Raw genomic sequence first — 12,386 nt, forward strand, 5'->3', positions numbered from 1 at the left:
TAAACTACGGAACAGGCTGTTGTTAAACTACGGAACTCACTCCCACAAGAGGCAATGATGACCACCAACTTGGATAACTTTGAAAGAGAATTAGACAAATTCATGGCAGAGAAGGCTATTGATTGCCACTAGCCAAGATAGCTGATCACACACACACACCATTTGACTGGCAATGCTCATCAACTTGGTGGGAGCCTGGCCCCCTGAAATATTTTATTGGGGGGCTGAAAGGACCTTGGCTCCTATGCTCAAAGTCGTGGGTTTGAGCCCCACGTTGGGCAAAAAGATTTGTCGCATCGCAGGGGGTGGACTAGATGACTCTTGGGTGTCCCTTGTTGTTTAGTCGTGTCCGCCTCTTCGTGACCCCCTGGACCAGAGCACGCCAGGCACTCCTGTCTTCCACTGCCTCCTGCAGTTTGGTCAGGCTCATGTTTGTATCTCCGCGGGTGCAAGCGAAGCTCCCTTTGCGCTTGCTTGCTTCCTGCGGCGATGCTCTCCCAGGCCCGTAGGCGGCGATGCAGCTCCGGAGTGACGCCGGTTCCCCTCCCTAGTCTGCCCCCCGCCTCCCCGCTTTGCAAAGCTGCTCCCGACATGCTCTGAGCCGCGGATCCCGGCGCCGGCCCTCAGCTCCGGACGGATCCCTCGCCGGGACCCTCGGAGGCGCCATGGCCGAGTGGGCGCCCGCGCAGGTAAGCAGCGCGCGCTCCCCAAGCCCGGGCGCCCTTGCATCTCTCCGGCTCCTCCTCGCGTCCGCTGGGCTTCCTGGATCCTGCTCTTTCTGCAGGGGAAGAGGATGCACTTTGCGCCCGGCTGATCCGGACGAGCTTCCCCCTCCCTCCGGGGTACTTACCCCGCTTTTACCCCGCTCCGCTCCCCTCCTTCCCGGTGCAAAAGGGAACGGCGGCGTCGGTTGTTAAGCAGGCGGGATGGTGGGATTCTGCGGGTGGCGATGCGCGCTTGCAGCCTTGTGTTGTGTGAACGGGGTGCTTAAATTCGGAATCAGACTCTTCCTTTAATGGAACTCAACCTCTGCTTCTGCCCTCCCCGTGCCTGGTTGTGGCATTTGCACCTTTGGTGCAAAGGGACTAAGTGGGGAGCAGAGATCTATTAAGGGGCAAGGAGAGGGCAGAGATGATGATGATGATGATGATTACTGTATTATTGCTTTATTCTAAGGGGGGAAAGGTGTTGGTACTCACCATAAAGTTGTCACAGTAAGTGCCACACTTTTAATATTTTTTGGGGGCTACCCAAAATTATTTTTGTAATCCAAAAATCATTCAAGAAAAGCAACCTTGCACCCTGTTCTCGCAATGGCTGAACAGTGTTAGAGCATCTCCATCGTGGCCGGAAGCCACACACCGCCCCCTTTCCATGAATTTGCCCAACCCTCTTTTAAGGCCATCACTGCCTCTTGTGGAAGGGAGTTCCATAGTTTAACTCTGGGCTGCGTCGAGGACGACTTTGTTTTATCTGTCCCGAATCTCCCAACTTTGGGTGCCCCTGAGTTCTGGTGTAACGAGAGAGAGAGGGGGACAGACGGACGACAAAAGCTTTTCTCCATTCCACGTTCTCCATTCCATCCACAATTTTATTTTATTTTTAAAAAATTGCTTTTATTGAATAATTTTTGGATTACAAAAGTACATCACGGTGTTTCTGCTTTCAGTTCACAGAGTCCTTTTTACAGGTCGGCTGCAGTCAATTTGAGACACTGCTGTTACAGGTGGTGTGAGTTTGGGGGACGCCAGGCATAATTCTATAGACTTCTATCATTTCAACTCTTTCTTGCCTTTTCTCTAAAGTAAGAAGCCCCCAAACGCTGCAGCCTTTCCTCACTGGGGAGTCGCTCCACCCCCTTGATCATCTATCTGGCCCTTTCTTGAACCTTTCCAACTCTGCAATATCCTTTTTGAGGCGAGGTAATCGGAACTGTGCAAATTGCTCCAAATGCGGCCGAACCATAGATTTGTATAATGGCAGCCTGTGCTGTGTGAACGGGGTGTTTAAATCTGGAGTAGGGTCTTCCTTTAACGGGCTGCTTCCTCTCCCCTCTCCGTGCTGGATGGAGGCATTTGCTGCTTTCGGAAACGGATAAGTCTTGGGATCTTTTATTACTATTAAAACATTCCTGCATCTCAGGGCATTGTACTATCTCTACCTCTCTTTCAAATCAGAACCAGTGAAGGCAGTGAAGGTCCTGTGTGAGTGTCTGGAGGCGGTTGGAGGATGGATGGTGGCTAACAGGTTGAGGTTTAATCCTGACAAGACAGAAGTACTGTTTTTGGGGGACAGGAGGCGGGCAGGTGTGGAGGACTCCCTGGTCCTGGATGGGGCAACTGTGCCCCTGAAGGACCAGGTGCACAGCCTGGGAGTCATTTTGGACTCACAGCTGTCCATGAAGGCACAGGTCAGTTCTGTGTCCAGGGCAGCTGTCTACCAGCTCCATCTGGTACGCAAGATGAGACCCTCCCTGCCCGTGGACTGTCTCGCCAGAGTGGTGCATGCTTTAGTTATCTCCCGCTTGGACGACTGCCATGTGCTCTATGTGGGGCTACCTTTGAAGGTGACCTGGAAACTGCAATTAATCCAGAATGTGGCAGCCAGACTGGAGGCAGCTGCCAAGACCATATAACACCAGTCCTGAAAGACCTACATTGGCTCACGGTACGTTTCCGAGCACAATTCAAAGTGTTGGTGCTGACCTTTAAAGCCCTAAACGGCCTCGGTCCAGTAGACCTGAAGGAGCATCTCCACCCCCATCGTTCTGCCCGGACACTGAGGTCCAGCACCGAGGGCCTTCTGGCAGTTCCATCCCTGCGAGAAGCCAAGTTACAGGGAACTAGGCAGAGGGCCTTCTCGGTGGTGGCGCCCACCCTGTGGAATGCCCTCCCACCAGATGTCAAAGAGAAGAACAACTACATCTGAAAGCAGCCCTGTTTAGGGAAGCTTTCAATGTTTGATGCATTACTGTATTTTAATATTTTGTTGGAAGCTGCCCAGAGTGGCTGGGGAAACCCAGCCAAATGGGCGGGATATAAATAACAAATTATTATTATTATTATTATCATGACCCCTTCCCAAACACAGTGATTCCATTATAACAGGCATGTCTGACAGGTAGATTGTGACCTACCAGTAGATCACTGGATGTCTGTGACAGATCCCTGGTTCCCTCCAAAGAAGATGAACCCCCAGGAGACGGTCCTTCCTCCTTCCTAAATATAATTCCCTGCATTATAATATTTATATCCTACTTTTTCTCAAAGGAACTCAGGGTGGTGCTTCAGAGACGTGTTGCAGGCCAGTCTTCCCCAACATGGTGCCCTCTACATGTTTGGAGTGTTTTCAGAAACGGCCAAAACAAAAAGCTTAGTTCCTTTTGTGAAAAAACCCAACAACTTGTGTCCTTGCCAACAGGCTCCGGAATGGGAGGCTGAATCGCAGGGTGTGCCATCTTCCCTCGAGTGTCCGGCGGGGCAGGTGATGGAGGCGGCGTCTGTCTGGACTCTGGTGGCCGCTGTCCAGGCGATGGAGAGCAAAGTGGACGCTTTGACATCTCGGCTGCTGAGCCTGGAAGGCAGGGCAGGGACGGCGGAGAAGAAAATCTTTGAGTGCGAGAAGACGGAGCTGGAAATCGGGAACCAGCTGGAGGGCAAGTGGACGGTGCTGGGGACCCTGATCCAGGAGTACGGCTTACTCAGGAGGAGGCTGGAGAACCTGGAGAACCTGCTCAAGAACCGGAACTTCTGGATCCTGAGGCTCCCACCCGGTGTCAACGGGGAGGCCCCCAAGGTAGGTGGACCCTGCCTGACGATAACAGGAGCAAGATTGCGTTGGGGGACTTTTTGTGGATGGGTTGATGGGACCAGTTCAGTGTATGGAATAATAATAATAATAAATTTTATTTATATCCCGCCCTCCCCAGCCGAAGCTGTGCTCAGGGCGGCTAACAACAATCAAAATAGTCCAACATTCTAAAAACATTCATTATAAAATTAATTAAAATCAAATTAAGATCAAATTAATGGCAACCATCAAGCAAAATTCTGTGCAGATTGTCAGAGGAGGAGGTCAGGCTGCGCCCTGACCAAAGGCCTGGTGGAACAGCTCTGTCTTGCAGGCCCTGCGGAAAGATGTCAGGTCCCGCAGAGCCCTAGTCTCTTGTGACAGAGCGTTCCACCAGATTGGAGCCGCGGGCAAGAAAGCCCTGGCTCTAGTTGAGGCCAGCCTAACTTCTCTGAGGCCTGGGATGTTTAGGATGTTTTTATTTGCAGACTGTAAATTTCTCTGGGACATACCAGGAGAGACGGTCCAGTAGATACGAGGGTCCTAGGCCGTATAGGGCTTTAAAGGCTAAAACCAGCACCTTAAACCTGATCCTGTACTCCACCAGGAGCCAGTGCAGCTGGTATAGCACCGTGTGAATATGATCTCGCAGCAAAGACCCCGTAAGGAGTCTCGCCGCGGCATTCTGCACCCGCTGGAGTTTCTGGGTCAGTCTCAAGGGCAGCCCCACGTAGAGCGAGTTACAATAATCCAGTCTGGAGGTGACCGTCGCGTGGATCACAGTGGCTAGGTCAGGGTGAGAGAGATAAGGAAAGCTGGATCTGGGAGGAGACGTGAGCTCCCCTGGCTCTCTGGCCTTGGGTTGGTCGCTGGCAGGAGCCGGCCAGCAGTAAATCACACTGTGCAAGTTAGAGTTAACTCTTTATTAGCAAAAGCAGGATTTTTTTTTTAAAAAAATTATTATGTTCTCCACAATTATAACAAATACCACATAACAAAACAATTGCAGGGGGTTGAGCTAGATGACCTTTGGGGGCCCCTCCCCGCGCTACCCTCCTAGGATCATTCGTTTCCCAGGGTGCTCTGGGGCACCAACTTTTGTGGCTGACACCTTGCAGGTGACCTTTGATGGCAGCGCCGCCTTTTCCCAGGAGGAGCGGGAGAAGATGGAGGACTGGCAGAAGGAACTCTGCAAGAAGGTCCTGAAGGGGGACTGCGAATACTTGATCTCTCTCGGTAAGAGCCGGGGGGAGGAAGGAGGCTTCTGGGCCCTTCGTTCACCCTGGCCTGCCTCCAAATTCTCCACCACTTTGTTTTTCCCCCCAAATTTTTTTTATTGATTTTCCAAATTTATAACAAACATATAAAAGAAAACATCAAAAAGAAACAGAAACAAACAAGCAAACATAAATCCAAACTGTAATAATTCCATTTTTGTTGACATTGTTGGGTGACTTCCTCGAATCCGCCTGACTGAATTTCCATATATATCATTGTAGCAGTTTTCCAAAACGAATTTCACCTAAAAATTACTTAGTCAATTAACCTCTTTTTTTCTTTTCATTTTAACTTTAAACATATTGTTCTGTAACATCACGTATTTAAATCCTAGGCCAATCTGATACTTGTGCCACAAAATGCCCATTTCCCACATTGGTAAGAACTCGATCGCTCAGTGTGGCAGCCTCTACACTCCCTGCCGATTTATATTTATTTACGGCTATTAGCCCATAAAATATGTACAAACATAAAAGCACAGAAGCATAAAAACCAATACATCGAACGACATAAGAGGAACACCACGATGCAAGAGTGGGACATTGAGCAGTGACAAATAACAGCTTGGGGCCTGGAAACATCCGAAGGACGGTTCACAGAGAAAGGAGAACTGGAGACGAGATCCGTCATGCACTCTCATCATAACTGTCCGATTAGTTTTTGTTGTTGTTGTTTTTGGGTGGTTTTTGTGTGTGAGATAACCGCATTCAGGAATCTCGCCACCTGCAGAGTTACAGAAGGATCTGTATCCTGCAAGAGCAGTGCGGCATGTGACTCAACAGGCCTGCCAACCAAGCGCAGTAAAGCAGGACCCAGGAATTTAGTCCTGGCTATGCTATGTAAGGGACAGTTGAACATTATATGTGGAAGAGATTCAACTGTTTTCCCGTCACACTCGCATAGCGGAGACACCAAACCCTTGGAAAATCTGTGGTTCAGCAGGTTCAATGGAAAAACATTGAACCTTGCACGAATAAATGCAAGTCGGTGTGGTACTGATGAAAGAGATGACATGTATGATGGAAGGCCAAGTGGTGGGGTTATTACGTGATACCTGGGAGAGCAGACACTCCCACCCCTGGAGAGGTTGTGTTGATTGTCAATGTCTGCTAATCTTTGCTCGATGAGGCTTTTGGCTGAGCGTAGGTTCGTCTTTAAGGAGTCCGCCGGGGAAATTCCGATGCTCAGAAGTTTGGCATGGATTTTTCTTACCCACGGATTAACAAAGTCATCCCGCCAGAGGCACTGAAAGAGGTAATGGTGGGGAAGCCTATGCCAGCTGGACAGCCAATAGCCAAAGACTCGCTTCCAGATGACAGTCTCCAATGATGCAATCTTTAACTCCAGATGTATGGCTGCATTGCTCACACACATGGGGAGTTTCAGGAGGCGACGGAGAAACTGATTCTGCAGTGTCCCCAGTGATGTTAAATTGGACCCTGGAGCCCAGAGCGGGGCAGCATAACAGAGGGTGGAAACCACTTTTGCGTGGTACACCTTCAGTGCAGAAGGGATGTGGGAGGCTCCGTCGACCGCAAAAAATTGGAGTAGAGCTCCCTGCCGATTGATACCAGGCCAGCACCTTCACTGTAAACTTTTCCAGCATCTGCTAAGAACACTACGGTCATACCTCGGGTTGAATGTGCTTCAGGTTGAGCGCTTTCGGGTTGCGTTCCGTGGCAACCCGGAAATAACGGAGCGCGTTACTTCCGGGTTTCGCCGCTCACTCATGTGCAGACGCTAAAAATGATGTTACGTGCATGTGCGAAAGTGGCGACCCGCACACACGCAGACGCGCCGTCACATTTTACGTTCCATTCAAGATGTGAACGGTGCTCCGGAACGGTACCACTATACAGTCATACCTCATGTTACATTCGCTTCAGGTTGAGCGTAATCAGGTTGTGACCCGCGGCGACCCGGAAGTAACAGACGGGTTACTTCCGGGTTTCGCCACTCGCACATGCGCAGACGCGCAAAATGACATCACGCACATGCGCAGAAGCAGCGAATCGCGACCCGCGGGTTGCGTTATGCTCAGGTTGCGAATGGGCCTCCGGAACGGATTCCGTTCTCAACCAGAGGTACCGCTGTATTGCTTAGACATAAGCAATGCTTAGAAAGTTGAGGTCATTCCAATGCTGTTTTAGTCCTTTAAAGTACTGTTTCTTGATTTTTATGGTTTTATTTTTTTGCAGACTGCGTTGAGGGGGGGGGGTTTGTTTTTGCAATCAGGCCTGTATAAATTTTACGAAACAAATGAGTAAATATCCTTCTATTCCCATAAAAACAGCCCTTTCATCCCACTCTGTAAATGAAGGCTGTCCTGTTCCTTGTCTCTTTTTTCATCCCAACCCCAACAGATTATGCAATCTCCAAACCAGATATTCTGTCCCGGATTGAACGAGGGGAGGACCTGGGTCCTGGCGAACAGAAGGACGCAGACTCCAGGGAGAACCTCGGGGATGCCAGCGGGGCTGAGAACCCCTTGCAGAAGCAGCAGAACCATCAGAGAAGGGTGGCTCCAGCGTTGGTCCCAGGTGGCTGTTCCAAGCCGCTCCTTGGCGTTTGGGGGGCAGGGTTGGACTAGATGCCTCTGAGGGTCCCTTTCACCTCTACTGTTCTGTGATCTTTTGGATTAGGTCCTTTTGGACTAGGCCTCTCCTGGTCTGCCTCGCGGAGGACCTTAAGGTCCACAAATGACAACACTTTGGAGGTCCCAAGTCGCAAGGTGGTTAGATTGGTCTCAACTAGGGCCAGGGCCTTTTCAGCACTGGCCCCGACCTGGTGGAACGCTCTGTCACAAGCGACCAGGGCCCTGCGGGACTTGACATCTTTCCACAGGGCCTGCAAGACTGAGCTGTTCCGCCTGGCCTTTGGTTTGGACTCAGTCTGATCCTTGTGTTTTCCTCCCCTTATGATCTTGATCTATGGGCTACTTTTAAAGTGAGGCTGCATTTTAAATTGCATTTTAACCTGTATTTTAAATTGTTTTTTTCTTTTCCTATTTTTTTTGTGTGTAATTTTACTGGTGTTAGCCGCCCTGAGCCCGGCTCTGGCTGGGGAGGGCAGGGTATAAATAAATTTATTATTATTATTATTATTATTATTAGTGAGCTCCATGGCCTGGTGGGGATTCGAACCCACGTCTCTCCCAGGTCCCAGTCAGACACTAACCACTGCGACACACTTCCAATGAGAGCAATTCTGGGGGGGGGGGGTTGTATGAAGGGTTTTTTGTTCTTGTTTTTATTATGTTTTATTATGTTTCTACCCAAATGCAATTCTGGTTTTAAATGCAGTATAAGGATTCTCTATAGGAGTATATTGTATTTAAAAATGGGGTTTCAGAGATTGTAGGGGTTTTTCGAATACTTTATGTAGATTTTTCAATGTCATTGTTCTGTATGGGACAATGACAATAAAGATGTATGTATTTTCAGTTTTCACCTTGTACTTTTTTCTCGTGAACGGCCCTGAGGTCTACAGTTGAAGGGCCCTATAGAAATTTGATAAATAATATGACAATTCACAGATCTTAAGAAAGGAAGAAATCCCATCTTCTTCTCCCATCTCCTCTGCAGGCTCACCTGAGTCCATCTTGGAGGCTGCCTCCTCCTCGCAGGTAAAACAAGAGCAGGAGCCCTTGGCTAAGGAGGAAGAGGAGGAGAGTCCGGGAAGCAAAATAGCCCCAGGTGAGTGATCAATGGCCCTTTTTAAAAAGCTGAAAGCCAGAAATGGGTAGCTGTTAGGCCTTTTATTCTGGAGACCAATGAGTCTGGCATTAACATCCCAGCAGGATCTTTCTCCATGAAAAAGGCTCTTAGATGCTTCCAGAGGATATATTGGGGGACCTTGAAGGGGGGGCTGTTTGGGGGGAATGTTGGCCTGTGTCTCCTTTGTGGTGGAGATCCCTAATCTCTCCAGTCCAGTGGAGTAGGTAAAAGATCCTTCTGCCCTCACAAGAGGCCTTAATCCCTTGCATTCATAGCTGGCAAATACTGATTTCCTCTTCCTCCAAACCTTTAACTCCCCTGCCATTATGCAAGGCAGTTTTGCAGGGAAGTAAAGCGCCAGGGATCAGGCCGAGCTGACATCCCCGGAGCAAAATGTTGCTTTGTTTGCCAAGGCCTAAAGTCATAGAATCTAATAATCATAGTAATTTTTATTTATACCCTGCCCTTCCCAGTTCAGAAACCGGGCTCAGGGCGGCTAACAACAAATTTAAAACACTTAATTATAAAAGCAGCATAAAATACAGTATAAAAAACATGAATAACAATAAAATTCAAAAATCAGTTTAGGAGAAATAAGCATTAGATAATCCCCAGGGCTAGCTGGCTGAATTGGTCCTACTTGGGCCAGCGAGGAGACCAGGAGAGAATTAGCTGTGGGGTCTCAGAGCGGGTGATCTTCATAAAAAGGGGAGAGGGGGGAAGGAAGGGGAATAAAAGATCTGGCTGAATTCAAATTAAAGGCCAGGCGGAATAGCTGTGTGTTTGCCACCCTCTGGATCTCTTGTGGAAGAGGACACGTGAAGAAGGGTCTCAGATGGTGACCACAGGCTGACCTGTGGATTTAGACGCAGATTGTGCATGGATAAATATAACGATACTTGGAATGCATTTTTGTAAAATTATAATGGCTTGTTGATACAGTGGTACCTCGGGTTATGTACTTAATTCGTTCCGCAAGTCTGTTCTTAACCTGAAACTGTTCTTAACCTGAAGCACCACTTTAGCTAATGGGGCCTCCCGCTGCTGCTGCGGTGGCACGATTTCTGTTCTCATCCTGAAGCAAAGTTCTTAACCAGAGGTACTATTTCTGGGTTAGTGGAGTCTGTAACCTGAAACGTCTGTAACTCAAGGTACCACTGTAATCGTATATTCATTGCAACAATAGCAGTGCTTGTTGAACTATTTACAATCTCAAGCAATTTTCCCTCCCCCACTCACTTCTTTCTCTTTATTTGTTCACAAATAAAAAAATGAAATAAATTGTTGATGCAGTGGACAGCTGGCTGGTGCACCAAAAATGCGGGACGCCTGAGGGGCTGCAGCCCCACTGGACTCTGGCAGAGAGATCGGAAGAGAACGTCTACCAGGACGTGAACGCCATCTACGGTCTGGGTCAAGCGTTACCCCAGGGCTTCGCCGAGCAAGTCTTCGCCGGGGCAGCAGAGAGGGATCCTGTCCCCCCGAACGGACCTCACCTCCAGCGGAGTTCCCCCGAGCGCCCCTACATCTGCGCTGACTGCGGGCACTCCTTCGTCCGGAAGGAAAATTTCACCCGGCACCGCCGCACCCACCTGGGCGAGAGGCCTTTCTCCTGCCGCGAGTGCGGGAAGGCCTTCGTCCACCAGTCGACGCTGACCACGCACTACCGCACCCACACCGGGGAGAAGCCCTACGGCTGCGCCGAGTGCGAGAAGCGCTTTGGCCGCCTCTCGACCCTGGTGGAGCACCAGCGGACGCACACCGGGGAGAAACCCTACGCCTGCGGCGAGTGCGAGAAGCGCTTCAGCCGCCTCTCGACGCTGGTGGAACACCGGCGTACGCACACCGGGGAGAAGCCCTACCAGTGCGCCCAGTGCCACAAGCGCTTCACCCGTATGACAAACCTGACGGTGCACCAAAACACCCACGGCGGGGAGAGGGCCTATTCCTGCGCGCGCTGCGGGAACAGCTTCCCCCAAAAGGCCGGATTCCTCAAGCACCTGCGTTCCCACGCCCGGGAGAAGCTCCACCAGTGCCAGGACTGCGCGAAGAGCTTTGCATGCAGCTCCTGGCTGCTCCGGCACCAGGCGGCGCACTCGGGCGAGCGGCCAGAGGGTCGCTCCTGCTGCCATGTCTGCGGCAAGGCCTTCCGCTGCCAGCGAAGCCTGAAACTGCACGAGCGCAGCCACGCCGACGCAGCGGGCGGCCCGTGGGTGACGCAGCCCGACAGCCAGGCTCCTTTCGTGAAAACGGAGGCGGTGGGGTGATGGAAGGGGGCAAAGGGGCTGTATGGCGAGGGTCTCCCCTTCTGGAAACTCCCTCCCAAATTGAAGGCAGGCAGCCTGTCTGGCTCTGGCACACAGCTGACTTGGGTTAGCAATAAATCTGATTGTTATTTTTATATATATTCTTTATTGATAATAAAATGTAATATGGAGATTTGGGTGTTGTTTCTCTCTTTCCCTGCCTTTTCTACCTCTTTTCATGGCTTATTTTACCGTGTGTGCCAATAAATCTGATCACACGCAGGCAGGCGTTGGCCAAGGCAGATCTTAGTGGGGTGATTGTAACATCGTGGCATGGAAGAAACGTCCAGGGGTCATCTTTTCCAGCTGCACTGGCTCCCGGTGGAGTCCAGGGTCAGGTTTAAGGTGCTGGTTTTGACCTTTGAAGCCCTATACAGCCTAGGACCCTCGTACCTACGGGACCGCCTCTCCTGGTATGCCCCGGGGAGGACCTTAAGGGCCACAAATGACAACACTTTGGAGGTCCCAGGTTGCAAGGTGGTTAGATTGGTCTCATCTAGGGCCAGGGCCTTTTCAGTACTGGCCCCGACTTGGTGGAACGCTCTGCCACAAGGGACTAGGGCCCTGCAGGACTTGACATCTTTCTGCAGGGCCTGCAAGACAGAGCTGTTCTGCCTGGCCTTTGGTTTGGACTCAGTCTGACCCTTATGTTTCCCTCCCCTTATGGTCTTGATTTATCGGCTACGTTTAAAATGAGGCTGCATTTTAAATTGCATTTTAACCTGTATTTTAAATTGGTTTTCTTTTTCTCCCTCTTTTCCCCTATTATGTTTTTACTGTGATTTTATTTTATTGGTGTTAGCTGCCCTGAGCCCGGCTCTGGCCGGGGAGGGTGGGGTATAAATAAAATCTATTAATTAATTAATTAATTATTATTATTACGGCCAGCAGGAGTCACAGCTAAATGATAATACATAGAATTATTTCCCCCCCAATTATTAAATTTTCCACAATTATAACAAATATAACCTAGAAAAAATAAAAGAAAACACACAAGAGAAAACACATTACAATACTAAAAAAGAAAAAGAAATTTTTTAAAAAACACATATCCCTTGAAAACCCAATTTCTCATACATTGTTAATTGACTTCCTCAGATCCCTCCCATCTGAATTTCATTGTGTGTAACAGCTCTCCAATATCATTCTTAAACTAAAATTATTTCCAGCAATGAACTATCTTGTTCTCTTTTCTTACTGTTCTAAATCCAAATTAATTACAATTAAATCCTATTTTAATCCTAGGCCTATTTGGTGCTTTCAAGTGACTTCTAATTATTATACCTAGAATCATTTA

The 12,386-nt window shown here is 49.4% G+C and overlaps 1 protein-coding gene across 1 annotated transcript; it reads left to right on the top strand.

Annotated features, from left to right (window-relative positions):
- Positions 1-563: 563 nt before the first annotated feature.
- Positions 564-11,220, top strand: LOC309353180 (zinc finger protein 783-like). The gene is made up of 6 exons (XM_081882431.1): positions 564-689; positions 3,421-3,795; positions 4,908-5,025; positions 7,431-7,607; positions 8,652-8,762; positions 10,077-11,220. The coding sequence occupies exons 1-6, from the start codon at positions 666-668 to the stop codon at positions 11,048-11,050; spliced, it is 1,779 nt and encodes a 592-aa protein (XP_081738557.1). The 5' UTR covers positions 564-665; the 3' UTR covers positions 11,051-11,220.
- Positions 11,221-12,386: the final 1,166 nt, after the last annotated feature.

This window comes from Podarcis melisellensis, assembly GCF_964234715.1.
Source record: "Podarcis melisellensis genome assembly, chromosome: 12".
Classification (NCBI taxonomy): domain Eukaryota; kingdom Metazoa; phylum Chordata; class Lepidosauria; order Squamata; family Lacertidae; genus Podarcis; species Podarcis melisellensis.

Coding starts and splice junctions, on each gene's coding strand:
- LOC309353180 (XM_081882431.1), top strand. CDS start 666: ATGGCCGAGTGGGCGCCCGCGCAG. Junction 3,796..4,907: donor TCAACGGGGAGGCCCCCAAG/GTAGGTGGACCC, acceptor GACACCTTGCAG/GTGACCTTTGATGGCAGCGC. Junction 8,763..10,076: donor GGGAAGCAAAATAGCCCCAG/GTGAGTGATCAA, acceptor TTGTTGATGCAG/TGGACAGCTGGCTGGTGCAC.